The 26,040-nt window shown below is 51.3% G+C and overlaps 2 protein-coding genes across 2 annotated transcripts in view; both read left to right on the forward strand.

The window, feature by feature from the left end:
* The window catches only part of DBF4B (DBF4 zinc finger B), a 28,891-nt gene extending 5,457 nt beyond the window's left edge, over window positions 1-23,434 (forward strand). The window contains 13 exon segments of the mRNA XM_042782871.1: window positions 2,433-2,618; window positions 3,412-3,462; window positions 4,437-4,524; window positions 5,617-5,690; window positions 7,824-7,860; window positions 9,482-9,527; window positions 11,754-11,870; window positions 14,418-14,526; window positions 14,722-14,855; window positions 15,640-15,820; window positions 16,176-16,222; window positions 16,378-16,756; window positions 23,312-23,434. Of these exon segments, the coding sequence (XP_042638805.1) occupies window positions 2,433-2,618; window positions 3,412-3,462; window positions 4,437-4,524; window positions 5,617-5,690; window positions 7,824-7,860; window positions 9,482-9,527; window positions 11,754-11,870; window positions 14,418-14,526; window positions 14,722-14,855; window positions 15,640-15,820; window positions 16,176-16,222; window positions 16,378-16,756; window positions 23,312-23,434 (1,572 nt within the window).
* A 2,148-nt stretch (window positions 23,435-25,582) lies between these two features.
* Window positions 25,583-26,040, forward strand: part of ADAM11 (ADAM metallopeptidase domain 11) — a 19,176-nt gene continuing 18,718 nt past the window's right edge. The window contains exon 1 of the mRNA XM_042782872.1: window positions 25,583-25,950. Within this exon, the coding sequence (XP_042638806.1) occupies window positions 25,583-25,950 (368 nt within the window). The remainder of the gene's footprint in view (window positions 25,951-26,040) is intronic.

The raw sequence follows: 26,040 nt of genomic DNA on the forward strand, positions 1-26,040 counted from the left end.
GGCCCCCAAAGAGTCTGGTAACTGGGGAAACTGCAGGAATAGGCTCGGAATGTGGAGGTTCTTTGCTGTCAACCTAACAGAACTCAAGGATGCAGGAACTCAACTGAGGAGGTGGGGAGAATGACTAGCCCATAATTAGGAGCTCTTATGCCACTATGGTTAAGACATTGGGCTGCTAACCAAAAGGTCAGCAGTTCAAACCCACCAGCCACTCCGTAGGAGAAAGACAAGACAGTCTGTTTCCATAAAGATGTACAGCCTTGGAAACCCCATGGGGGTTTCTGTGAGTTGGGATTGACTCGATTACAATGGGCTTTGTTTTTTTAAGCCCATAATTACATTTCGCACTTCCAGTCTATCATTTTCCACTACTCTGGGCAATTGCTGTGCTAGTTTCCACGGGGCTCACTCGTGCAGCTACCTTCAGCTGGGCTGGAAGGACCAAGATGGCCTGCCTCACACATCTGGCATTTGGTGGTGGCTGTCATCTATGCCACCTCAGTTTTCTGCTCTATGGCCTCTCTTCCTCCAGACCAACTGACTTACATGGTGATCTCAGGACAGCCCTCCCAGAAGGTGAAGGCTGAAGCTACAAGGCCTCTTGAGGCCTACGTGCTAGAACTCACACACATGACTTTAACCACATTCTGTTGAACCAAGCAAGTCAGATTCAAAGGAATGGCAAAATTACTCCACCTCTTGATGGGAAAAGCAACAAAGTCACACAGCATAGCAATAGGTATACTGGGTTTGTGGCTGTTAATCTTCCACATTTGTATAGGATGGATTACATCTCAACATAAAGAAAACAAAAATCCTCACAACTGGACCAATGAGCAGCATCACAATAAATGGAGAGAAGATTGAGGTTGTCAAGGAATTCACATTGCTTGGTTCTACAATCGATGCCAACGGAAGCAGCAGTCAGGACATTAGACGACGTGTAGCATTGGGAAAGTCAACTGCGAAGGAACTGTTTCAAGTGCTGAGGAGCAAGGATATCTCCTTGAGGACTAAGGTGCGCCTGACACAAGCCATGATATTTCCAATCACCTTGTATGCATGTGAGAGCTGGACAATGAATAGGGAAGACCGAAGAAGAGTTGATGCTTTTGAGTTGTGGTGCTGGCGAAGAATGCTGAAAGTACCATGGACTGCTAAAAGAACTAACAGACCTGTCCTGGAGGAAGTGCAGCCAGAATGCTCCTTGGAAGCAAGAATGGCCAGACTTCGTCTCACCTATTTTGGTCATGTTGTCAGAAGGGACCATTCCCTGGAGAAGGATGTCATGCTTGGTAGGGTGGAGGGTCGACGAAAGAGGGGGAGCCCTTCAACGAGATGGATTGATACAGTGGCTGCGATGATGGGCTCGAGTATAACAGGGATTGTGGGGCTGGTGCGGGATCGGGCAGTGTTTCGTTCTGCTGTGCATGGGGTCGCTATGAGTCGGAAACGACTCGACGGCACTTAACAACAACAACAACCCTTTAGTATTTGTTTTTGGTGTATTAAAGAAGGTAAATGTACTCCTTTAAGCCATAACTTTAAGGCTGGTTCGTTTGTTTTTAACTTTAATGTCAGGTGTCCCACCTAGTCACCCTTCTGAGATACCATCTATCTTTATTTTCAGTAGTGTCAGTAGTATTTTCAGGATCTGGTTGGGACTGGCTTGTGAGAGCCAATTGTTAGCATTCCTTCCCAGTTCTACATTCAGTGATGTCCTGTTGGTATCTTGAAATAAGTTATAGTGGGAGTATTTACCCTCAGAAATTGACAAATGCTACAAAGCAGGTATTTTTTTCCCTGTGAGTCAATCATTGATCACTTACTAGCTCACCACTGCTTATTTCCATCTTTTCTTCTTTCCACAATATGAGTTAAATATCATGTTTCAGGTACCTTGCTGGTTCTTGGGATGTAAAAATGGGACAGACCCACTGAGTCCCCGTAAGAGGCTTTCAGTCAAGTAGGGTGAGCAAATACCTGCCCAGCTAAGCCCTGTGGTAACCAAAACCCTCTTTTGTTTCATTTTTTAGTTTCCTTTTGTAGCATGATCAAGATTACAGATGTAATGTCCAAATGGCCCAGCATATCTTAGATGGAAAAATGGTGGTTTAACTCATTTTAACAACTGTTAATCCTGTCTAGCCTCTTCGGTGAGCTTTTGCTCTACTTAAATGCAAACTACTCAGAGCCCACAGCCTTCTGCTGTTAGATCAGGACCAGCAATTCTGGAGACAAAAACCTATATTTTTCCTCTGATATTTCAGGTTGATGTTTTCTTGGAGGCTTGGTACAGCACTGCATTTGGTCTATTTAAAGACATTGATTTCAGAGCTCCTGGCAGCCAAGGTTTCCTTCCCCAACCTCTTGATATTGACAATCCTACATCTGTCTTTTGGTTTCTAGCCACCTCTGTGATCTGGTTTCAGGTAATTGAGGGTTTTCTGAGCAAAGAAGTGAGTTACATCGTGTCCAGCCGCAGGGAGGCCAAGGCAGAGAGCAATGGGACGAGCCACAGAGGCTGCCCCGGCCCCAGCGAGGTCAGAGTGGAAACACCATTCTCGGCAGATCCAAAAGGCAGCCACACCACACCTTTACAAAAACCTGGAGATGTGGTAAGAACCTTATGAGGTTGTAAAGCTTTGTTCTGTAAACAAAAGAAGTAGACCTCGGTAAACCCTCTGAGGAAGTGTGTGATTTCAGCTTAATATAGTTTAATTTAAACTCATTCAAACGTTTTTATCATAGCTCTGGATCTAAGCACCTCACCACATGGTGCCCCCACATTATCCCTTCCATGGTATTTGCTTGCTTTTTATGGAACTTCAGAGCCAGAGATTCCAAAGCCATAGGAGAGTCCTTTGTGCTCCAGAGAGGACTTATTGAAGGGCCAGTAGTTTGGACAATGCACGTGTCATGTGTTTGACTTAGAATGCACTATAACTTTTTCCCTTGATTGGCGTTCCTATTTTTGCTTTACTTTGGCAAATATTAAAATGTCCATAAAACTATGCTGTTGGCATTCTGATGAAGGGCAGCGCTTCCAAGGAGCAAAGAAAACCCTTTCTAAAATGAAACATTCACTGTGCATCATCCACCAGAGAGCACAAGGTTTCTGAACAGGAAGATGTTTGTAGCAATTTGATTTCGAGTGAATTCAGAATGCCCTTCTCCACCAGGGTCTGGGCCGCCCAGGCCACAGCTACCTGTGGGTGACTTGAACTTGTGTATAGCTATACCTTTACCTCTTAAAGGTTCTCTGGACCCTCATTTCTGCCCCTCCTCAGCTGTCACTGCTCACAGCTTTCTGAGGGACATGACCCCAAGATGTCCTTGCCAGTGGATGTTTAACATCTGTTTATGTACAGGTTTATGCAGCACACTTCATGGCTCTTCTCTTCCTGTCAGGTGCCTATGAGCAGAGGGAAGGAGCTAGTGCAGAAGGCCATCAGAAACCAGGTGAGCTGGGAGGTGGACACCTCATTCTCCTCCCTACAGCACAGGGAGAGATTTAGCCTTTCCTCCAAGGTTCTCCCAAAGCACCACGTGAATTATGTGCCCTGTGAGTTGTGTAGTATTACCTTCCTGCAGATGAGGAAGTAGATACTCAGAGAAGTTAAATAACTTGTCCAGAGTTATCCAGGGAGTAAGTGGTAGAGCCAAGATTTGACTCTGATCTTTCCAACTCCAGAGCCTACAAGAGAACTTTGGAGTAAGGCTGTAGGTTAATGTCTGCTGTGCACACAAGGCAGACAGACTCTGTTCATCTTTTTACAAGTAGCTATGAGAAACCAGGACCATTAAAGTTAAATGGCAGGAGATGGAGGAGGAGTTAAACGGATCTTGTGAGATGAGAGGTGTCATTAAAGTGCCACCAAGACAAGTTCATGAGCTGTGGTGAGGGAGGATGGTGCCAGATTGGGGCAGTAGGGCAGGAAAGATCTGTAGGCAGTATCGTCCCCTGCCTGATGACAGTGGTTGTTACTGGTATTTACTGTGCCCATACTGTGTGCTGAACACTGTTCTCAACAGAGGTCCTCTCCATAAACAGCTCTGTTACCAGCATGTGTTCCTTCCTAGTCTAAAGTGGCCAGAGGAGAGCACATGGGCAGACCGTAGCATTGCATCATACAGCACAGGGTGTCCTGGTGATTGGGGCACACGCTCCAGGCCCTGTGCTCTCTTCCCTGCCGATCTACCCCTAGCATGTGTGGATGAGCGAGGGCTCCCAGAAGCAGAAAAACTTGTCCCCATGGAGCCACTCCTTGGAAGAAAGATGGAGCAATCTACTTCGTAGTGATACTGCCTTGGAAACCCAGGGAGGGGTCTCTATAAGTCAAGTCCAACTCGAGGGCACATAACAACAACAACAATATGGGGCTCAGATCTTGGGGAGTCTCATGCCCCTGCCTGACTGTGCTTCATCATTGCAGGGGAGTGGCAGTGGAGGAGGCAGCGGGTGTGGCAGCAGCCTCCTGACCAATGCCCGCTCCTGGGGAGTGAGGATTCTGCATGTGGACGGTATCGTTTCTGCCCTGGGTCCTGGCAGGGGGGCAGGAAGAGTTGGTGACTTTGAGCTGGTCACTAGGAGCCAGAAGTGCTCAGTTTGGGTGCCGGTTGACAAAGGTGGGAGGGTGTGGGGGAAGCATGACAGTGGCAGACACGCCAGCACCTGAACATGTTTCATTTAATCGGCACAACTCCTTGAGCTGGTGTGATGGTCCCATTTTACAAGTAAAGAAATAATTCTAATGTCTGTGACTGCCTACTGAGTACTTACTCTGTGCCAGGAGTTACCTCACTTAATCCCTGCTGCAGTCCTGTTCCCATTGTGCACATGAGGAAATTGAGCCTCAGAGGGATTGAGTAAATTGTCCATGTTCTGACCAGGAATGAGTGGCGTGACCCACATTCCACCCCATCCTGGCCTGACTCTGAATTTCCTGTTCTTTCTTTTCTGTGGTGTTTGGCTCACAGGATAGTGGCTGTTTGTGGGTTGTGATAAATGTACACTGGAACAGCCATCCTGCATCACCTGGCCGTGTCTGGCCCCTACACCCCACTCCACTCTTGAGTCAGGTTTTCTCTGATCATTTGTTGGGGGCTGATTCATATGGGAGTGCTGAGGTTTGCTGTGAGGCAGGGGGAATGGGGGGGCTCTACAGGAAGTTTCTGGTCTGGGTTGGGAGCTCCATCTTGCTGGAAAATCAGCCATTTCTATCCTGATCTAATTTCCTGCATTCCTGTGTGTTAGAGAAGCTCCAGCTGAAGGTACATCTGACTGAGTACCTCCTGTGGCTTGGTCTCTAGTGAGGCAGCTCCTCCATAGTACCTTACAGGCCTTTGTGAGCCAGAAGGCACCTCCTGTTCACCTATGAGTTGTATTCTATTCCACAAAAGAGTATGAAGCCAACTTGGGTGCTATTCCAAGGCTGGAAGATCTGGCTCCTTCCTATGTTGTCAGGAGATGCAGAGGTGATGTGTAACCAGAAGGTGGCAGGCAAGGCTGGTATGATCCAGTGGTTTAGGCTGGGCATGTTCTTGGCCCCAAGCAGGGGCGGTGCCAAGTGAATGAATGGAAATCTTTGGTCACGCCCTCTGTGTTCTCCACAGAAATGATGATGCATGTGCAGCAGCTGTCTCTTGGTGCTCTATGTGAAAGGAAACAAGAGCCGAAGAAGCCAGAGGTAGGTCATCCTTCTGAACAAAAGAGAAATGGTTCTCAGACAGTGAAGTCTGTGACAACTTTGATAAATCCCATGACCTGCCTCTTCCTGAATGTTCTGAAAAAAGTACAAGGAGGACAGCCTGTCGGTTACCTTTACTGTCAACAGCTTTGTGTCACCCTTTCTTCTCTTCCTAGTGCTACCTGGAAACCTCCTGTGGTCCACTCACCCTGCCAAGGCATTCACTATGGCCTGGGCCATACGCAGCCTCTGGGTATCCCTGGCCTAGGTAGAAGCCATACATGCTTATGGCCCACTGGCCAGGCTGCCCTTCCGGGGACCACTCTTGGCCTGGGGGTGAGCCTGCACATTGCATGGGCGGAGTGAGGGGAGATGTTGAGGTTTCAAATAGCTGCCATCTTCCAAATTTTCCTTTGGCTTTTTCTTCTCTTGCTGGGATGAGAATTGTGTACCACATCAAGAGAGCCCAAGCTGAGAACTAGATGGTGCCCAGCAACCAATGTCAACCACTCAGAAAGGGATCAAAATTGGAGATCCTGGATAGAGTGGGACCAGGATTACTGGTCAGATAGAGACTGATGGAACCCGAGACTGTGGCCCCAGGTTACCCTTCGGGCCTGGAATTGGACTCACTCCTGTGGGTTAGCGCTCAGCCAAACGATAGACAGGCCTACGAGCTGAACAACTACAGCAGGGAGATGCACTCCTAGACAGTCAACCACGGGAGATCAGAAGGGCAGCATTTGCACAGGGAGAAAGCTAGGCAGGCAGGAATGCATAGGTAAGAAGGACACAGGGAAGGGTTAACCACGGGGAGGAGGTGGGAGGACAGCTATTTCATCATGGGGATTGTAATTGGTGTCATGAAACAAAATGTGTATGAACTATTGAGAGTGTATGGGGATTGTAATTGGTGTCATGAAACAAAGTGTGTTTGAACTGTTGAGAGTGTAAAATGAATCTGCTTTGTAAAATTGCACCCAAATCACAATTAAAAATTTAAAGAGAGAGAGAGAACCTGGGCTAATTGGAAGCCACAGGAAAGATGAAGGCCTGCAGATCTGCTCAGGGCCTGGCATCCAGGAGCAGGACTAGCAGCAGTAGAGCCACATCCAGACCAGGTAGAGAGCTCAGCCTAGGGTCGAGGAGGCTTGGGGGTTTCGCTACTGCCACAGCTGCTACATAGATTTGCATTGTTCAAAATTCAAAAGGTATAAACATCTTTCTTGCCCCCCTGCTCCTGCAAACTCTGTTCCCCAACTACTAAACTCTGTCCCTGAGATAAACTTGTACAGTTTCTCAAGTGTCCTTCCAGGATTCCGTGCATATTCAAGCAAACACGTACATTTCCTCCCTTCTATTCAGATGCACAGTGTTTTCCCTTTGCTTAATCTTCTGTTTTGCAGATACCAGAGAGTATTTTGGAGTAAGTGCTGGTTGTAATCTACTGAGCCACAAGGGACATGGGGGGCTTCTTTGGGTGGTGTTTGCCCTGGAGGAAAATCTGACGCCTCCTTGGGACCACTGGCACAGGCAGCTCTCTGGTCCTCCCACTGCCACCACCATTTCACTGACTTTTCATTTTGTTTCACTTAGTTTTTAATGTCAGCTTTGCTTGTCCCTGGTTTCCATATTGCTTTTGACCAACAGGGTCAGGCTACCGAAGATGGGCCCAGGCAGAGAGCCCTTGTGTCTACCCTTGTCCTGTAGGCTGGCCTGGAGCGGCACCTACCCTGCTGCTCAGCACCAGGCCTTACATGCTCCACTTTATTCTGTGCCACATCCTGGGAGATAAGTGGCCACTCCACACATCCAGGTCTCACCTGGCTGGGACTCCTCAACTCTTGCTCTTTGTACCATACGGCATTCCTTCCGCAGAGTCAGAGCCACTGAGATCCACACATAGGAGGCCAGGCCACGTCCTGAGTGCTCACCATTCATTGTGTCCCTGGGCCAGCGAGGGAGCCGTGGGCTCAGGTCTGCTCCAGTTTAGACCTGAGAGTCGGTTCTTCGGGCCTCTCAACAGCAGGCGGCAAAGTGGGGCAGACTTGCAGGTCCTCAGCCTTCCCAGGCCATGCTCCTCGATCCCCACAGCTCACTCACATCCGTAACCTATTTTCCCTTTCCGTTTAGGGAACACGTCCAGCAGGAGAGTCAAGAAGGCGGAAAGGTCAGTGTGGTAGCTTCTCATCTAATTGCAGTCCCTCCTCCCTAAACACTTCCCTCTGTGGCAGCATCTGCTCACTTCTCTGCGGCAGGAAGTGGTTCCAGGTTGTGTTGCCCCCTTGTGTTCCTAGGGCCCCAGGTTTCTGGAGCAAGTCAAAGCTGCTGTGCCAGGGCTTCCTTAGAACCAAGGCCCCCTGCAGTAGCTTGGCTCCCCCATCCTCTGGCTGTTCCCAGGCATCGATTAAAGTTAAGCGTCCTTTTCCTCCTGCTTTAGGAACAGTTTGGGGTGGGCAGTTTGACAGCTGCCTACTACTTTGAGAAATGCCACAGTCCCTGAAACTGACGAGTGGCAGATTGACAGGCTCCGTCTCACTGGCTCCTCTTGGACAGCAGGAGAGTTTCTCCCTTTGGATGTTTCTCTCAAAGAAGCTCTTTAAGTGGCATTTACTGGTGCACAAGCCAGAGCTAAGAAAAGGCATTGGCACCTCTCTCATGCTCACAATGCAAGGAAGTCTGTGGGGGAATTGATTTTAATCACTGTCTCTGTTAATTAGAAAGACAAGAAATCGCCCAAAAAAGTAATTAATGGGAGTTGCTACTGCTCAAGGAGAAAAGGCTATGTTTTCTTGGGTGCTGCTGGTGGGCTGGGAACCAAGAGCTGCCAGCCTCCGTGGGGTTTTGTGGCTCTTAGATCTGCCAGGCTCCCAACCTGCCTTGGCTGCCCCTTTCACAGGATCCCTGGTCACCATGGAGAGGTAGAAGTGTTCTTAATGCCGAAAATATTTTGTAATCTGTTCAAATAACTACCAGTGAGGGGTGAATCTCTTGGTTAACTGACTTCAAATTTTCTTTCTGGCACCCTTTGCCCTGTGGTTTTTTTTGGGAACCAGATTTCACATTTGCTGTTTTTCTCCCATCCTGCTGCTGGGATCACTAAACCCTCTTCAGTCCTCTTCCTTTCTGCCCACCCCCACCAAAGACCCTCATAGGGAATTCTGCCTGAGGAATGTTCTCAGGGGTGCTTAGGATTCTGAGACTCCAGGAACAAAGTCTAGGAAGGACCTAAGGTTTTGTGGCACCAAATACCCCAGGTTTGCTTTTAGCAGAAACCAACAAGAGTTGGGTTTGTCCCACCCAGGCAGGTTTCTACTGGTTGTGGCCAGTTGACAGCCTCTAAAACCCACACATAGGACAGTCCTGTATCTTGCTGAGGGAGGACATGCCTAGGGCCCTAGGCATCCTGCAGCCTCTCTCCACTCCAAAAAACCAGACTCACTGCTATCGAGTCAGTTTTGACTGATAGCAATCCCAATTGGGTTTCTGAGGCTGTAAATCTTTATGGAAGTAGCTCACCCCATCTACCTTCCATGGAGTGGCTGGTGTCTTTGAACCACTGACCTTGGAGTGGAATTTTTTCTGTCCCCAGGGATCAGGGCTGGAGGAGATGGCAGTGGCTACCTCACCTCTGCCAAATGGAAAGGCACAGCTTGGGTGGCGTGGTTTCCAGTGCCTGAAAGGCTCTTAGGCTTTGGCAGCGCCTCACCTTCTGAGCGCTTCCTGTGTGTGTAGCACAGGCCCAGCGCTGGGGCAGACAGATAGCTGATGTGTGCATTCTCCCCTTCCAGTGGCCAGGCTGAGGGCACCATTCCTTAAAATCGAAGACGAGAGCAGGTAAGTGGGACGTCTTCTCCTGCCCCATCCCAGGCCAGGCCTGCACAGAGGAGAGGAGTTCAGGAGCCCCTCAGCCCTGTACCTTCCTCTGACCCCAAAACCACTTTCTCCCACTCTCATGGAGAAGTCCCCCCACAGACCAGGAGGGGCCTCTGGCATTGCCCAATTGACACTCCTCTTGAAGATGAGTCAGCGCTAGTGGCTGTGTGTGACTTTCTCCCTTTTGAATGCTCTGCTGTGATGCGTTCTTGATGTCCTTCTAGGCTTTGCTCCTCATGTCCCCTGGGCATGTGCTGACACTTCATGTCAAGGTGTTACTGGGCCCAGTCAGTGTTAGGACAGTTGGAGGTACCATCTTGGATGAAGTGAGGATGTTTTGGGTGGCCTCAGGGCCTCAAGGATCCCCTTGTACTAGAAGGGACCTTTCTGTTTTGCCCACATGTTATCCTGTGAGTGTCACTGTCACTGCCCTGGGAGAGAAGGAGCTTGAGGAGAGAGTACACCCCCTGGTGGGGAAAACTGAGGTCATGGAAACTGAGGGACTTGTACACAACCACGTGCTAATGAATTGCAGCCCGAGGCTAAAACCCAGGTATCCTCACTGACCTGCCTTGTGATACTTTCTCCACTGTGCCTTCTGTACACCATTATGGTCCCACCTTACCTAGAGTAGGAGGGTCACGTTGATGATGTTATGATGATGTTACCTTGATGAGCATTGCCTATCTGGATTGTGAACAAATCTTCAGTAAGTGGTAGATCAGAAGTCCATGTCAATCTATAATTATTTCAAAATAAGAAGTTAACTGGGGGAAAAAAAAGGTCCATGTGTCCCCACCAGAAACTTCTGGGGCCAGAGTTCTCTGTATCCTTGAGCCTGGGGCAGGGCAGATGGAGACCCAACCCTGGGAACCTGCCGGCTCATCCTCCAGAGGGGCCTAACGTCCCTTCCTGGCACCTGCAGATAGTACAGAGCTGGCTTTGGGGACCCAAGAATGAGCAGAAAGGATACGGGGGTGGTAGGGAGCTGCTTCCTTCTCCACTTCCAGCTGGGTAGGGCATGTGTTGTTCAACCCCCAATCCTTCCACAGCTGGTTAAATACAAGTAGTCATGACTTGTGTGCAATGGCTGAGAGCTACTGTTAGTTCCCCAGCGTCTGCACTGCACACAGCTAGCACAGGTAATGTCACTGTCACTGGAGGGAGACTGTTCGTGTGCTGCTGGCATCACAGGCAGAGAGGAGAGCCAAGTGGAGCTGAAGGTTTTTGTGATTCTTTTGACTTGCTGCTTTGAAGCAAGTGCTCTTCAAAGCTAATTAACCTTGTCCCAACTTTCAAGCTTCCTAAAAAGAAACAAAACAAAACTGAGGAGGGAAAAGGGAGGGTGCCAGTATTTGGAAGGGCATCTCCTTCTCAGTCCAAGAAGATTCATTTGTTAGTCTTCTCCTGAGGCCACAGAGCTGTCTCCCAGGCACCCGGGAACCCACGGCCCACGCTGTCCTGTGGGGCACTGGCCACTGCACCCAAGCACTGTTCCTGGCAGCTGTGTCAGTGGGATTTGCTGAGTATCCACATATCACCAGGTCTGGCTCTGGAAGTTTCTTGAATGTGAGCAGTGTGGGGCAAACCACCCAACCCACTCAATGCAGGTCTGACTACTCAGACGCCACTGTGCCTCTCTGCTCAGAACATCACCCCTCACATGGTGCAGAGGACCAGCCTAGAGCAAAAATTCCCCATTCTCCCCACCCCCACCCCCTGCAGTGTGCTAGATACACTTCCACTTAGCTTCATCTAGGCTAGGGTCCTCAAAGGTTCTTTTAAGGTCAAGAGGCAAAATAGGAAGGTGGGAAGAACTCCATCTGCAGTTGGATGTGTGACTTCTGTCTGGGTCTTGGCTATTTGTGTGCCCTTGGGCAAGTCTCCATTGCCTTTTCTGTAAAATGGGATAACACCACTTGTTCCACTTAACCTTAGAGAGTGTTTATAAGATTCCAGTGAGGCAGGGAGCATCAGTGGGCTTTGAAGAGTCAACAGGGAGAGTGAGCGGAAGTGTTAGTTTAACCTAGTGAGGCTGATAAAGAGTTCTCTGTTAGAACTTAAAAGATATAAACATGGGGATCCACTTTATTATCAGGACTGGAATGCTGGGGAGTTGGGCTGTCCCCCTTTTCTCAGCCTTTCCCTTCCCCACTGTAGTCAAAGTGGAAGTTTTCTGTGTTTCAGGAAGTTTCGTCCCTTCCATCATCAGTTTAAATCTTTCCCTGAGATTTCTTTTCTGGGACCTAAAGACGCAAGTCCCTTTGAGGCTCCGACAACACCAGGCAGCTTGCACCATACCAGGTGGGTCTTTCTGGTTCCTGAACACCAGTGGCTGGTTCCAGGCCAAAGTCTTCCCCCTCTGGGGCCTGGCAGTCCATTTTGGGAATGGCCATGTGTTAGCTCCTTAGGCAAAGTGTATTCTGGGAAGTTAGCCAGAGAAGAGAGAAGTGTTCATCCCCTTTGTCTGATCATCTCCAGCCCTGCTGAAGAATTGGATTTGAGTGTCCAGAGGACAGTAGGCTAGTTTCTCAACCTTGGACCTATAGATCACCACCATGAGAGTCCCCTGGGCTCTGGTTAAAAATGCAGGTTCCTGGACTCTACCTCACAGCCACAGACACAGAATCACTAACAGTGGGGTCCCCAAGGCTGCATGCTCACAAGCTCCCCAGGTGCTTCCAGTGCATGCCAAAGTTTGAGATCTATTGGGGTAAACATCAGGAAAAACTAAGGAATGAGGAAGAGGGAACAGTGCTGCACTGTGTGGCCCAAGAGGGCTTGTAGGGTTGTTGATATTCTGCTCCAGAGAAGTTTGAGAATTCGAAAGTTCCCTGACCAAATTGGGGAAGTATTGCAGCTGGGGAGTAGACTTGATGCCCCTCAAACCCTTTCTATCTTCTGGGTCACAGGGTTAGTTCATCGACCAGGAGAATAGGGCAGGGTGAGCCTGGGAGTTCCTTGGGCCAAGGGGGGCCTGTAGGTTCTACCAGCAGCAGATGGAGAGGGGAGGAAGTGGGAAGCAAGCTGAGATGAAGTTCCAGGTGCCCTTCATAACTTTTCCCAGGAGATGAAGGGGGTACCAGAGTATCAGGAGGCACCCCTGGCTTGAGGCCAGCAGAGGGTGCTCAGCCAAGGGTGGTCTTAAGATCATAGAGACCGAGATGCTGTTGAAGATAATGAAGCTTTGGTGTCTACATGGGCGGGTCAGGTGGGCCATTAGGGTTTGGCAGGTGTGTGTCTGTCTGTGTGTGTGTGTATAGAAAATCTGTGCAGGATGAAGTGTTTAGTTACAATTTTTTTAAATTATTTTTTAGACAGTAATATAGTACACGGTTCAAAATTCAAGTTACAAAGGGTCTAACGTGAAAGTCCGTATTCTACACCTAGCCTCCAGCCTCCTGTTCTTGGGTCTATTTCTAGAGAGATTTCCTATGTACACAAATACAGCCTCTATCCTTTATTCCCTGTTTTTGCATAAAGACTGCCGGGATATTCACTGTGCTGCATGCATCTTAACACGTGTTTGACTGATTTCCAATCCGTACCCAAAGGACATCCTCACTCCTTTTTGTGGGTGCGTGGTACTCGGTGGTAGAATATGCATTTACTGTACTCTGCTGAGCGTCTTTCATTGAGGGATGCTCAGGTTATTTCCAGCCTTTTGCTATTATAATCAATGCTGCAGTGAATAATCTGGTGCAGAGTAAGTTTGTAATCATTCAAGGTAGCTTATGAGAGAAAATCCTGAAGATGGAAATCCTCAGTCAGAGTGGCGAATGCAGCCAGAGTGCTCTCTGTGGAGGTGATACCAGTTTGCACTCTAGCCATGCTGCAAGAGCCTGCTTCCCCACCCCCGTAGTGCTCAGTGCTATCAGGCTTGCTGACCGCTGCCAGTCTGATGGATGAAAAACTATACATCAGATTAATTGTGATTTTTGTTTTTTCTTATGATGATGAGGTTAAGTATGTTTTCATGTTTGATTTATTTGAATTTCTTTTTCTGTGAACCTATTTCCTATCCTTCGCCCATTTTTCTGCTGGCTTACTTACTTTGTTATTGATTTGATTGAGTGGCGTCTTTCATATATTAGAGAAATAAACCTTTGTCTGTTATTAGTTGTAAAACCTTCCCCACCTCCACCACCCGGTGTGTGATTAGTCTTTTAACTTCACTTATGGAATTTTTGCCATTGCATATTTTTAAAAATAATTGTATGTGGTTGAATTTACAACTTTTCTGTATGTTTCCTGGGCTTTGAGTCTAACTTAGAAAATCTTCAAGGAATGTTGTGGATTTGTTGAGTTTGCTAGGACAGCCTAATAGCAATGCCCTAGAGGCTGCTAGAACATGGACCTGAGATTCAGATGGGAAGTCCTCAGTGAAAGGTAGCAGCTGTGCCAGGGACGAGTCAGCATGAGGGCAAGTCCCAGACTGAATGAGGCTGGGACGGTGCCAAGGGGAGGGCAGTGCCGTCCCCTTGCTGCCGCTGATACCTTTTCCCTGTCTTTCTGAAGGTCAGATCAGTATGAGTTTGGAAATGGTCAGAGAGTTGGGATTCTTACAGGAGATTCTCACCACCACCACCCCTGCCTTACCTTGTGGTTTGAGATGTGTGGGTGGAGAAAGGACAGAGATAGGACAGGGTCCCCACAGGGAGGTCCCATCTTCTTCTTTGCATCTCCTGAGACCCTTGAACGAGTGCCTGTCTGACCCCTTGACCATCTTGGTCCTTTTTCTCCTTGGCTTGGGGGCTTCCTGTCAAGGCCCCAGGCCCTGGCACAGCAGCTCCTGCCAGCCTCTGAGGACCTCAGGAGTCACCACTGCCCCCACCCCTGTGCCCTCTCCAGAGAACCCAAGGACCAAGAGCCAGGCCCACAGTCACCTGCCCGCACTGTGCACAGGAAGAAGAAAGGGTACTGTGAGTGCTGCCAAGAGGCCTTTGAGGAACTCCATGTGGTGAGCAGCCTCTCCCCAGGCTATCCTGAGAGCCTAGCCTGCTTAGGTTGAGGGTGGTAGACCAGCTGCCTGAGCCTTGCCTGCTGAATCTCCTTACCTTGGCATGGCTGTGTCCTCTAATGGGTGAGGCTGGGCTGGGAGGTCAGCTATGTCCCACCCTTGTGTGATGCCCATTGGCCCTCTTTCCCCTCGCAGCATCTCCAGAGTCCCCAGCACCGCGGCTTTGCCCTAGAAACCCGTCCATATGCAGAAGTGGATCGCATCATTGCACGGCTCAGCTCCAGCCTTGCAGCCATCCCCTTCCAGGCCAGCCTCCCCAGGTGAGCCGCGTGTTCCCACTCTCCTATTGCATCTCTGCGTGGGAGGGAGCCCTCAGGTTGGCTTGCTTCACCTTTCTTTCCCACCATTTGTGGTTTTAGCTGATTGGAGCCAGGCCTGAACCGGAATAGGGCTCCTTCATAACACACAGCACTGACATGGCAGGAGGGATGGGCAGGTCAGCAGGTGTAGCTCCTGGGCCAAACGCCTGGTCATGTGCTTGTCTGGCTGTCCAGAAGTGGGGGAGGTTCCTACACCCCTCCAGAAGCAAAGTCTTTCTCCTACTCTAGAAGTTACTCCCAGAAAGAAGAATTGTGTGGGGTTTAGTGGGAATTCCAGGGCTCTCTGCTGCCCACCAAGGGCAAGACCCTCTCCCAGCTCGGGCTGTGGCTTCACCTCTCAGCCCAAATTCCCATGTCTAGGCTCTCTCCCTAGGCTGCACTGGGGCAGGCAGACTCTGGACTGCTTTCTCCAGGCACCAAAGGGCGCAGCCTCCTCTGTGAAGTCATTAAATGGAGCAGTCTCTCACTGTTCCCCTGGCCAACTCTCCAACCACAGGCCAGAGAGCCAGGAGAGGCACACAGAGCATGGCTGCTCTGGGGGGTCAGACCCCAAGGGCAGGCCTTTCTCAGGGCCCCCGTGGGCAGCTCTACATGCCAGAACTTAGAAGGGGTGCCCCATGTGTCCTACCCCCACCCAGCCCTCAGCCCTGGCCTGGGAGGACCCCTGTTTGCTGCCTGATTGGGAGTTGAGCCCGCGACTCACTGGATATTTCTGTGTCCACAGAAAGCCAAGCTCCTCGGCTCCAGATTGTGATTCCCTGTGTCCTGAGACTCTGCCCCCCAGCCAGCTCTCCCTCCCTAGGGCAGCCTCTCCCCGGATGAGAAAAGAAGACCACCAGGCCCCAGGGGCCTCAGAGCAGGATGGGACAGTGGGCAGCATGACGTCACCAGCTGAACCTACAGGGACTGGTCAAGTACCTGGACCAGCAGCAACCTGCCAGGCACTGCAGGAGTTGATTGATGCCTTTGGGGACTCTCCAGGAATCCCAGAGTCCAGGAGCCCTGCTTGTCAATGTGTGCTAGACAGCTCTGGTTTTGCAGACCTCTCCTCTGGCCCAGACCTGGCACTTGTTGGTCACAAGCGGAAAGTTCTGTCCCCCAGTGGCAATGCTGAGAAGAGGCCAGGAAGCTCCCGACCACAGCCTCTTCTTTGGTCCCAAGATCCCTCAGACCACACGGCACCATCAGTAGCGGGCATCTCCCCTCCCTTCCCATGCCAGGTCATGAGCCCAGGTCCCTGGCTACCCTCCGCCCCTGTGCTATCCACAGACCTGCCTCTCCCTCCCAGACCCCTCACTCTGGCAGCCCACAGACAGGTAAGCAGAGCACTGGGCTGCCCATCACCCCCTGGCCTGGAAGAGGGTGGCCTCCAGAATTGGGAGGTTCTGAGCAGATAGGCCCTGGCCCTGTCTCCCAGCAGACTCACCAGCCCCCCAACAGCCTCACAGCTGCAGGCCTGCTGTCCACCCAGGGGCACTCAGCAGGGCCTGCAGAAAGCCAGTCTATGTCTCTCCCCCACCGCCGGCCCACCAGTGCTGGGGCCAGCTGCTCCCGATGGTTCTTGGAGCCCCAACCGCTCCAAGTCCCCTGCCTCCCTGGCTGCCATCTGGACCAGCTCCAGCCCCAGCCTGGCCCTGTCAGAGAACTGCTCCTCTGAGTTCCCCTGGGCCAGACCGTCTCCAGGCTTGATAGCCACAGATACCAGTTACACCTGTTGGTGCTGTACCCCCACCAAGGCTGACCAGAAGCAGAACCCTAGGACCTCCTCAAAGAGCCAGAAGAAGTCCCAGGCCTGCCCTTTGAGGTCCAAGGAAACAGCTGCCATGGCCACGCTCAGTGGAGCCCACAAGGTGGGCAGGCCTTGGGTTAGGACCGTGAGAATTAGACTGGGGCGTTCCCTCTTTACCCCTCCCTCCATCCACGCTCCTGACCGGACAGCACCATACAACTGACCTGCCAGGCCGAAAGGAGGGCCCCTGGAGCAGCAGGAGCCCCGGCCCAGCTTCCCAGCCTCCATGGCACTGGCTTCTTGGAGAGCTGAGGCTTATGGCTGGTGTTCCCCCCCCCCAGCCCCAGCCTCCTTTCCCACAGGCATGTGGCTCCCCTGTTTTCTAAAGGCTCTGTGTTTGTGTCCCCTCCCCCTGCCCTCACCCCCACGCACACCCAGATCCTTAGGAACATATGAAGCAGAGGAGGGCCTCGCCCACAGCCTTCACAGCGTCCCCTCCCCCATGCACTTAGTGGGGCCTAACACTGGCCCCCCCAAGTCCAGGATTTGGCCAGAGGGATGTCTCCTCTGGGGACCCCTCTTGGCTCTTGTCTGCCTCCTCACCCTGGACTGCCCACCCCAGCCTTGTGCTGTTCCAGGATTGGAGTCTCACCTGCCCACTTGTGCATCTCCCACCTCCCCAAGGACCTCCCCCCATTTCTTCCAGTCAAGCCATTACTCTGGAAGCAAAAATGGGTTTCTTATTGATTCTTTGGCCAGTTTTTTTATTATTACAGCGTGTGCTGTGGTTCTTCTCACCCTTCCCTGCCTCCGTGTTTGTCACTTTAAGTGTAGAAGCTACCAGAGGCCTGGTGCTATTTGGTATCTCATTTGGGAAGAAGAAAGGGGGGCTTGGCTGTGGGTGAGGACCTGAGTTGTTAGTTTGGAAATAGAGCAACTGTGTGTACAGCCTCCTTGAGGTTATGTTTGGCGTTTTAAGGCCATTCCTGTTAAATTTCACAATTAATCTTGGTTCAGGAGTGTAAACTTGTTCATAACAAACAGCATAGAGATGGGGGTGGAGTGCCTGTGTCCGGTCTAGGACCTGCCCTCCAGTGACCAAGGCAGGGGTGAAGGCCTTGCAGGTAGCAGAATAACTGGGGAGCAGGCCTAGAGTTTCCTGCAAGTCGCAGAGGATGTGTGAGTGCCACCACCCTCCTGCTGGCTAACCTGGAGAAGGCAAGGGGTAATCTGTCTCTCCAGTCTCCTCAGGTCACTCAGTTGACCCAATGAGGGGTCAGCTGCAGAGAGCATGCTCACTGCTTACCCCCAGGAAATCCTTAGTTCCAGCAGGCACTCCTCTTCCCAGGGCCCAGACAGCTTGATTCTGGGCCTTGGTGGGTTTGTCCCTTTCTGTTTGTAAAGCACCCCCCCCCCATTGCCTTTCCCACGAGGCCACCCTTCTGTGACTTTTGAATCACAAAAGGACACCCCTCTCTCAGACCTCTCTGCTGCCCTCTAGTGCTGCACACTCAGCCTGTTGCCCTCGGTCATTGTCCACTGCCATGGACACGCCCCCCATCACCTCACATCTTCCCCTTGGCTACATTGCCAGCTGTCCCACAGTGGTATTCATGTTCTCTCAGTCTCCACACTCTGGGTCTCTCTTGCCTCTCCACACCAGCCCCTTCATCACCATTTGGCCCTGCCCTTTCCAACCATGTACCCTTCACAAGTGGCCTGTCCTTCCCAGTCCCTGGTCATGACCCTCCCATCTCAATGGATGTGAAACCTTGGACAGCTCTGCCTGCCCATATCCTGACGCTACATCACTCCAAGCCATTTCTCCATTCTGGTTTCCAGGCTGTGGATTTAAGTCAGAGGGGAGCCTTGCGCACCCAAGACCTGACTCATAGGTGGGTGCTGCTTGACGTAAATTAGGCTCCTCTGTGGCTCCTTGACGGGGACTGCTCAAATCTCGTTTCCTTCCTCAAGTCCCCGCTCCACATCCACCCCTTCCCTCTCCGCAGATGACCTTGACTCAAGACGCCTCAGTAGGCACTGCTTCATCTTGCTGTCAGTTCCCCCTCAACGTCTTCACACTCTGTTCCTCTTTCAAAGGAAGCGTGTCCTTCCCCCCATCACACCATCCTAGTGCTCTCAGCCCACCCCTGCCAACCTTGTCAATTTTCTCCCAGAATCTCCATTTCTTCTCTCTGTCTGAAAACACGACTCCGCTCCATCCTGGAAAACCACATTGATTCCGCAGCTTGAAGAAGCGCGCCCCTGGTCTCTGCTGCTGCCTGCGGTCCACACCCACTGCATGTCTTCCCCTCCTTCCTCTCCATAGTGGCTGCTGCCTGAAAACTCTGCTGTTGTTATATGCCCTCGAGTCCGCCCGACTCATGGCGACCCCTCCTTGGGTTTCTGAGGCGGTATCACTACGGAAGTAGATTGTCTAACCTTCCTTCTGAGGAGTATCTGGTGGGTTTGAACCATCAGCCTTCTGGTTAGCAGTCAAGTGCCTTAGGCACTATGCCACCAGAGCTCCCAAAAACTCCACTAGGGTTGTCCATTCCAAGGTCACTGGATAGCCTACTGATACTAAGTTCAGCTTCCTTTTCTCCTTCCCCACCTCCCTTCTGGCTGAAGCATCTGATACATCTTGAAACTTGGCTTCCTTGGTCCCAGTGACCCCATGTTGGCCGACTTTCCTTCCTTCCCCCACCCCCAGCTTCTTTGGCTCTTGCTCTCTCATTCATTCCTTCCTTCATTACCACAGCCTGTGTGTCTACCCTAAATCAGCACTCTCCAGCTCTAACTGCTTTCCCCAGGACTTGGTATAGGGATCTTTGTTCTCACCATTTCTTCTTTCACATCTCTGAAGATGTGACCTGAATTAGTAGCTCCACCCCTGACTCCCTTCTGAATTCTAATGTCACAAGAGGCAGGTGGAGCCGGGGAACCTGCAGTGGGTGGGAAGACAGGAGATCTAGCCACATCCTGAACTCACATTGTGACTTTAGGAAAGTCCCTGAACTACTACTGCAGGCCTCAGTCTCCTCACCTTCAAATTAGGAGTTTGGATGAGGTGGTTTCAGAGGTCCTTCTTTTCAGTCATAAAACACCACATCCACAAAGGAATCTCTTGTATCCTCCTTTGTCCAAAACAAATGCAATGTATGTAAGAATTCATCATTGAGCCCAACATGCTGCCTTTCCCTTCCTACTTTGTAATTGTTTTCCTCCTGAATTTTCCAACACCCACCTCTCAAAGCCACCCCGGAGCCAAATCCAACCGTCTCAAGCCCTCTTGTGCCCTCTGTCTCATGAAAGGACCCCCTCCTCACACCTGCCCAGCTCATTCTCTATGCTGCCTTCCACTGACCAGATCCCTGCTCCAGCCAGACAAGTCCACTTGTATCTGAACCACATGCATGATCAAGCTCCTTCTTGATGTTCGCACCCTGGAATGCCCCATTCTTCTAGGCACAGGTGCCGTGGACTCTAGGAACCTTGTGCTGGAAGCATTCAGGCCATGAGCTTTTGAGCCACCCAGGCCTGAGTTCAAATCTGTGCCTGCCACTTAGCACTGTGACCTTTTAAATTCCCGAAATTCAGTTATCTTGGTCTGAAAAATAGAAGTAATAGTAGTTGCTACCTCACTAAGTATGGTTTGCAAGGGAATGGCCAACAGGCAGCCCAGGCTATTCAGGCTAGGATTCCACAATAATTCAATTGGATACTATTTGTAAGATGCCTGGCATGTTGTAGGAGCCCAGATGGTTCACTGGTTAAGCACTCAGCTGTTAACTTCAAGATCAGCAACTCGAACCCACTAACTGTTCCATGGGAGATAGATGTGGCAGTCTGCTTATGCAAAGATTTAGAGCCTTGAAAACTATGGGGTGGTTCTACATTGCACTATCGGGTCATTCTGAGTCAGAATCAACTTGATGGCAATGGGTTGGGTTGGTTTTGGTTTGACAGGTTGTAAGACCTCAACAAACAGGAATTATTCACCCGCCTCTCCTCTCCTATAAGGTCTCCCTCCTGGACACTTAGGAGCTTACTTTCTTTAATCTCCCACCTTGTGGCGTCTCTGTGACCTGCATCCTCATCTCTAGTGTGGGTTGGTGAATGAAGCTGCTAAGGGTCTTCATCCAGTGAGCCACCCCCAGCCCCTACCTCATCCTAAGCTCCCAGAGGATCCCTGACATAGGCAAGAACAGGCAAAGGGGTGGTGCTGCACTCCCCCATAGCACTTTCGGCCCCTGATGACAGGAAGACATCTGTGCCCTGTGAACCTCAAAGGATGGATGTGCCTGGGATCCCGGCACCTCAGGTCCCTCCAACTGTTCCTGGAGCGAGGCCTCAGAGCTTCAGGGATTAAAGGAGCCAGGAGTGGGGAGCACCTCAGGGCACTGAAGAAAGAGAAGCGTGAGGATTCCCTTGAGGAGCATTCAGACCAGAAGAGCAGACCTCTCCTTTGAGGAAGGGAAGGCCCTGGCTGGGTGGAGGCAGGAGGAATGTCAGATCCCAGCGTTGGGGCATTTCCCCTGCTATCCAGCTGCCAATATCAAGTCATTGGGATGTAGCTTCTCCTTGCACTGGACAAGGGTCCTGAAGCCCTTGAGCCAACCAGGGAGCTAGTTTTCTCCTCAGCACCTTAAAAGCAACACTGACATGAAATAAGTGAATCACAAAAAGACAGATATTATATATATACCTCACTTATATTGATGCCTTTGAATTACGGTGTTGTTGGTGAAGAATATTGACTATACCATGGCCTGCCAGAAGAACGAACAAATCTGTCTTGGAAGAAGTATAGCCAGAATGCTCCTTAGAAGTGAGCATGGCAAGACTTCATCTCACGTAATTTGGAAATGTTATCAGGAGAGATTAGTCCCCACTTGGTAAAGCAGTGGGCCAGGGAAAAAGAGGAAGACCCTCAATGAGCTGGAGTAACACAGTGGCTGCAACAATGGGCTCAGACATAGCAACAATTGTGAGGATGGCACGGGACCGGGCAGTGTTCGCTCTTATGCTCACCAGCACCTAATAACACTTAAATAAAAAGACAAGCAAAAGCAAATGGATAGAGACCAAAGTTTATTAGTGGTTACAGGGAGGGGGAAGAAAAAAGGGGTTAATAGTGATGGAAAAATACATTTATTAAGGGTGGGATTGTACAGCTAATTATTGTAAGTGCTGTCGATAAGTTGAACACCTATAAAAAATTGAATTGGCAAAAGTTGTATGATATATTTATAGCAATGACCCCAAAAATTATATATAAAAAAAAGCTACTGTACAGTCTTAACACCTCATGGGATTTGATTCCTTGGTTTGGAGGTTTAGGGTCATGGTTTCATGGGACATCCCAGTTAATTGGCCTAATAATGTGTTTAGTGCTTCTGTTCTACCTCCTAGTTTGTTGCGTAGTGCCTGGGGTCTTAAGAGCTTGCAAATGGCCATCCAAGGCACCACAATTGGTCTCTATTCACCTGGAGCAACAGCGGAAGAAGGAGAGTCAGAAATAGGAGGATGTGGAATGTGTAGCTAACTGCCTCCATGAACAACTGCCTTCTTTGCCATGAGACTAGAAGAAATGGATGGTGCCCAGCTACCATTAGTGAACATGTTGATCAAAGAACCTATAGAAGAATCCAGGAGCTCTGGTAGTGTACTGCCTAAGGCACTTGACTGCTAACCAGAAGGCTGGCGGTTCAAACCCACCAGTCACTCCTCGGAAGGAAGGTTGGGCAATCTACTTCTGTAGTGATAAGGGCAGGTCACTGTGAGTCGGGTCCAACTCAATAGCACATAACAACAATAGCAACATAGAAGAATCTTGGTCAAAAGGGGGAAAATGTAGAACAGAATTTCAAATTCTCATGGAATCCAGACTTCCTGAAGCCATGGAGGCTGGATGAACCCCTGAAATGATTGCCTTCAGATAATCTATAAACCTTAAACCAGAAATATCCCCTGAAATCTTCTTAAAACAATAGCTTAGCTTAACTAGTGAAAAAGGTCAGCCTTGAGCATTATGCTTTTTAAAGAACTGTGTATTGGGATAAAACTGACAACAGCAACTCAAAGTTTAGACAGGAATCTTAGGGGCAATGAGTTTATGTTAATGAGGAACAACTCAGAAAAGGAGGGTGAGGATGGTTGCACAACTCGAAGAATGTGATTGGACATGGAGAAACTGCTGACTCGGTGGATGTTTTGCTGTGTATATTCTCAACACAACAAAATAAGTAAAATTTAAAGAAAGAAAGAAAAAAGCAACGTTGGCAATGAACTTGGGGTGAGTGAGCTCCTTCTGAGCACCAGGCTCTGCTCGAAGTGCTTTCTGCTCACCAGCTCAGCTCTCACAGAGGGAGGCCTTCTCTAACCCCATTTCACAGATGAAGAAACTGGGGCTCAGAGAGGTTGGGACTTCACACATCCGGTAAGTGGGTGAGCCAGGGTTGGAGCCCCGCCTGGCTGCCTGGAGCCCCCATGACTGGTATGGTCTCTGCTGCAGGCCTCAAAGGCTGGGCACTGGGCCTGGATGGCCTCCATTGGCCGGAAATGCCGCCCACCACATGGCCCCAGGGCCAGGGGATGCTGACTCCCTTCCTTACCTGCAGTTGCTGGGACTGAGTCTTGGCCCTGCATCAGCCCAGCTTGGCCCTTTGTGCAGGAAAAATTGAAGGAAGAATTGGCTGAAGAGCAGGAAGAACTGCAGAGGAAGGAGGCCCCAGGCTGGGTTCTCAAGCTGGCCAGGCCTCCTGGTCGGGGGCTCCTGAGGGAGGGCTTTGAGTAGGACCTGAGCCCACCTCCCTCACAGATCCCTCAGCGGGGGTGACTCCCAAGGGTGACATTCAGACAGCAGAAACAGTGGCCACAGGCTTCCTGGGAGAAACAAAGGACAGGCAGAAGAGACCAAAGGGGCCACCCACCGCTGTGGGGTTGGGTAAGGGCTCCCAGAGAACCCTTGATTGAGAAAGGAGACTCAGACCCTGTCCTCAGGTGTTCCAGTCTAGCACATAAAGAGCTCTTGCTGTCAGGGGCCAGGTCTGATGGGGGAGACATAGTCCCTGCCCTTATGAAGTCCCAGTCTGATGGGAGACACAGTTGCTGCCCTTAGAGTGTCCCTAGTTTGAGGACAGAGCCCCTAACCTCAGGAAGGAGGGAGGCGAGGGGGGATTGAAGTACATTTCCTATTTAAGGGAGGGGTGTAGCTTATAGGAAGCTGAGAGGGAGTGCGAGATGGGGGCAGTGAGACCTCAGGTGCCGTAAATGGGGTATTGTCAAGAGAGTTGGGTCTGCCTAGCAGGGCCTGTGGTAGCAGGGGAACCAAGGGAGGGGAGGGGCTGTTGGGGCCTACTGGAACTGGCCAGGGTGCACCAGGGAGTAGTCACTCTGGGGACTGGGAGGTCCCCTACAGGAAGCCACAGATGTCACAGGAATATGTCTCAGCCAAGGAGGCCTGGGCCACAGGTTGGGCTTGCCATGTGGTCTTGGGGATGTATGTGTGTAGGGAGGACCCACACTCCCCCAGTACCAGGGCCTTCCACTGAAATGACATACCCCACCTATCCTTTTGGGAGGCACAACTGGTTGGGGGCTCACTGATGTGGCCCTGGAACATGGCAGTGATGGGACAGGACCAAGTCATCTGGTGGTGACTAAATAGGGGACGGGGCAGGCATAAATGGATCAGACAGACCTGTTCCTTCTTGCTCCCAGGTAGAGTGAAGGTGGGGTGACCAGGTGTGTGACTTTGGGAAACTCGCATAACCTCTTGGAGTCTCAGTTCCCCGTCCACAATCTCTCCCTCCTGAGTAGTTGGAGTTTCTAGATAATAGCACATAGTAGGCCCTCATCCCAGGAGCCTCCTTCCTGCACACCCTGTAGGATGTTTTCAAGCTGCCGCTTGAGTGGAGGAACAATCGGCTCAGCCCTGCTGAGCATCAGGGTCTAGAGTGGCAGGTGGCTGGAAGAGGGGGAGCCACCCCATTCCCAGCATTGATGTCAGCGCCTCCTGGGAAATCGCCTTCTCACCTCTCCTGGGCCTAAAATAGAGCTGGTGGGGAGAGCCTGTCACCAGTGAGAGGCAGCTCCCCCATTCCCCGCAGAGGCCTGGGTCCCCAGAGAAGCAGAAGACACAGGAGGGGGTTCCCTGCCTCCACTTCTGCTCCTCAGCATCCTGTGGTCCCCCTTGTGGATGCCAAGGTGGGGCTCACTAGTGGTACCATGCCCCTCACACCTGCACCCTGTCTCAGGTCTCTGGGGACCCTAAGGGAGGTCAGTGATCCCAGTCCTTAATGTTGGGACCCAGCTTGCCATGGGGCCCAGGAACTGAGCTGCAGGAGGCACAATTGGGGCAGCTGGGCTGCAGGGGTGCAGCTATTTCTGGAAAGTAGGGATGGTTGCCAAGCCCATACACCCTAAGCAGAGCTGGGCAGGAGACCTGAAGGATCCTGGGAAGAAGTTGCTTGAGGAAAGGTGGGATGGGGGGGCAGAGGTCAGGTGTCTTACAGAAGGCCAGAGAGGGGAGGCTGGGGGGCTCCAGGAGCATCTTCCACTCCTTAAAGATTTGAGCTGGCAAGAGAGGGGCAGAAACGGGGCAGGCTAACAGCATGTGCGTGCCCTGGGTGGTTTGGGAAGGATTGGGGTAGTGCCTAAGGCACTTGACTGCTAACCAGAAGACTAGGGGTTCAAACCCACCAGCCACTCTTCGGAATGACGTTTGGGCAATCTACTTCCATAGTGATAGTGCCTCGGAAACCCAAGGAGGGGTCGCTATGAGTCGGGTCCGACTTGACAGCAAATAACAACAACAACACATGAGAAACACAGGAGACCTGAATGGGAGGCTAGCCTTTCTTCGAAGCTCAGCTGACAGCAGTCCCAAAAGCCTTCCTGGAGCCAGAAGCAGCCCTCAGAAGGAGGCCGCGGGTTCCGGAGGATGCGGGAGGACTCCGCGGTGACCCTCTGCGGTCATGGACCGGTGACCGGTCCGATGGAAACGCAGGGCTGGCGTTCACCGGCCCCCCTGCCCTCCGGCTACGTCCCGCAGTCCAGCTTCCCAGCTCCACAGCCCTCGGTCGTCGGGGCGCCCTCCTGGGCACCACGCAGAGGGGCGAGCCCGGCCGGGAAGCCATGCCCCAGCACTCGGGCGCGCGGGACCCCAGCCGGATGGTCCCGGGTTCCCCCACTTCCCTCCCCGCACATTTGCGGGTCCTCGGTGTTCCCCACAGAAGGGGCGGCCGGGGAGGGGCCTCGGAGCGGGGACCAGCTGCATCCCGCCCGGCACCTGCCGAGCAAGCGGCCAAGGTGCGGGGAAGGCCGGCCCCCTGGCGGTGCCTCTTTGTCTTCCGGTCGCGGCCGCCCCGGGCCCGCCTGCAGGGGGCGGGCGGCGCAGGC

Source organism: Orycteropus afer, unplaced genomic scaffold (genome assembly GCF_000298275.1).
Source record: "Orycteropus afer afer isolate SDZICR_OR568_19922 unplaced genomic scaffold, OryAfe1.0 scaffold00495, whole genome shotgun sequence".
Classification (NCBI taxonomy): Eukaryota; Metazoa; Chordata; class Mammalia; order Tubulidentata; family Orycteropodidae; genus Orycteropus; species Orycteropus afer.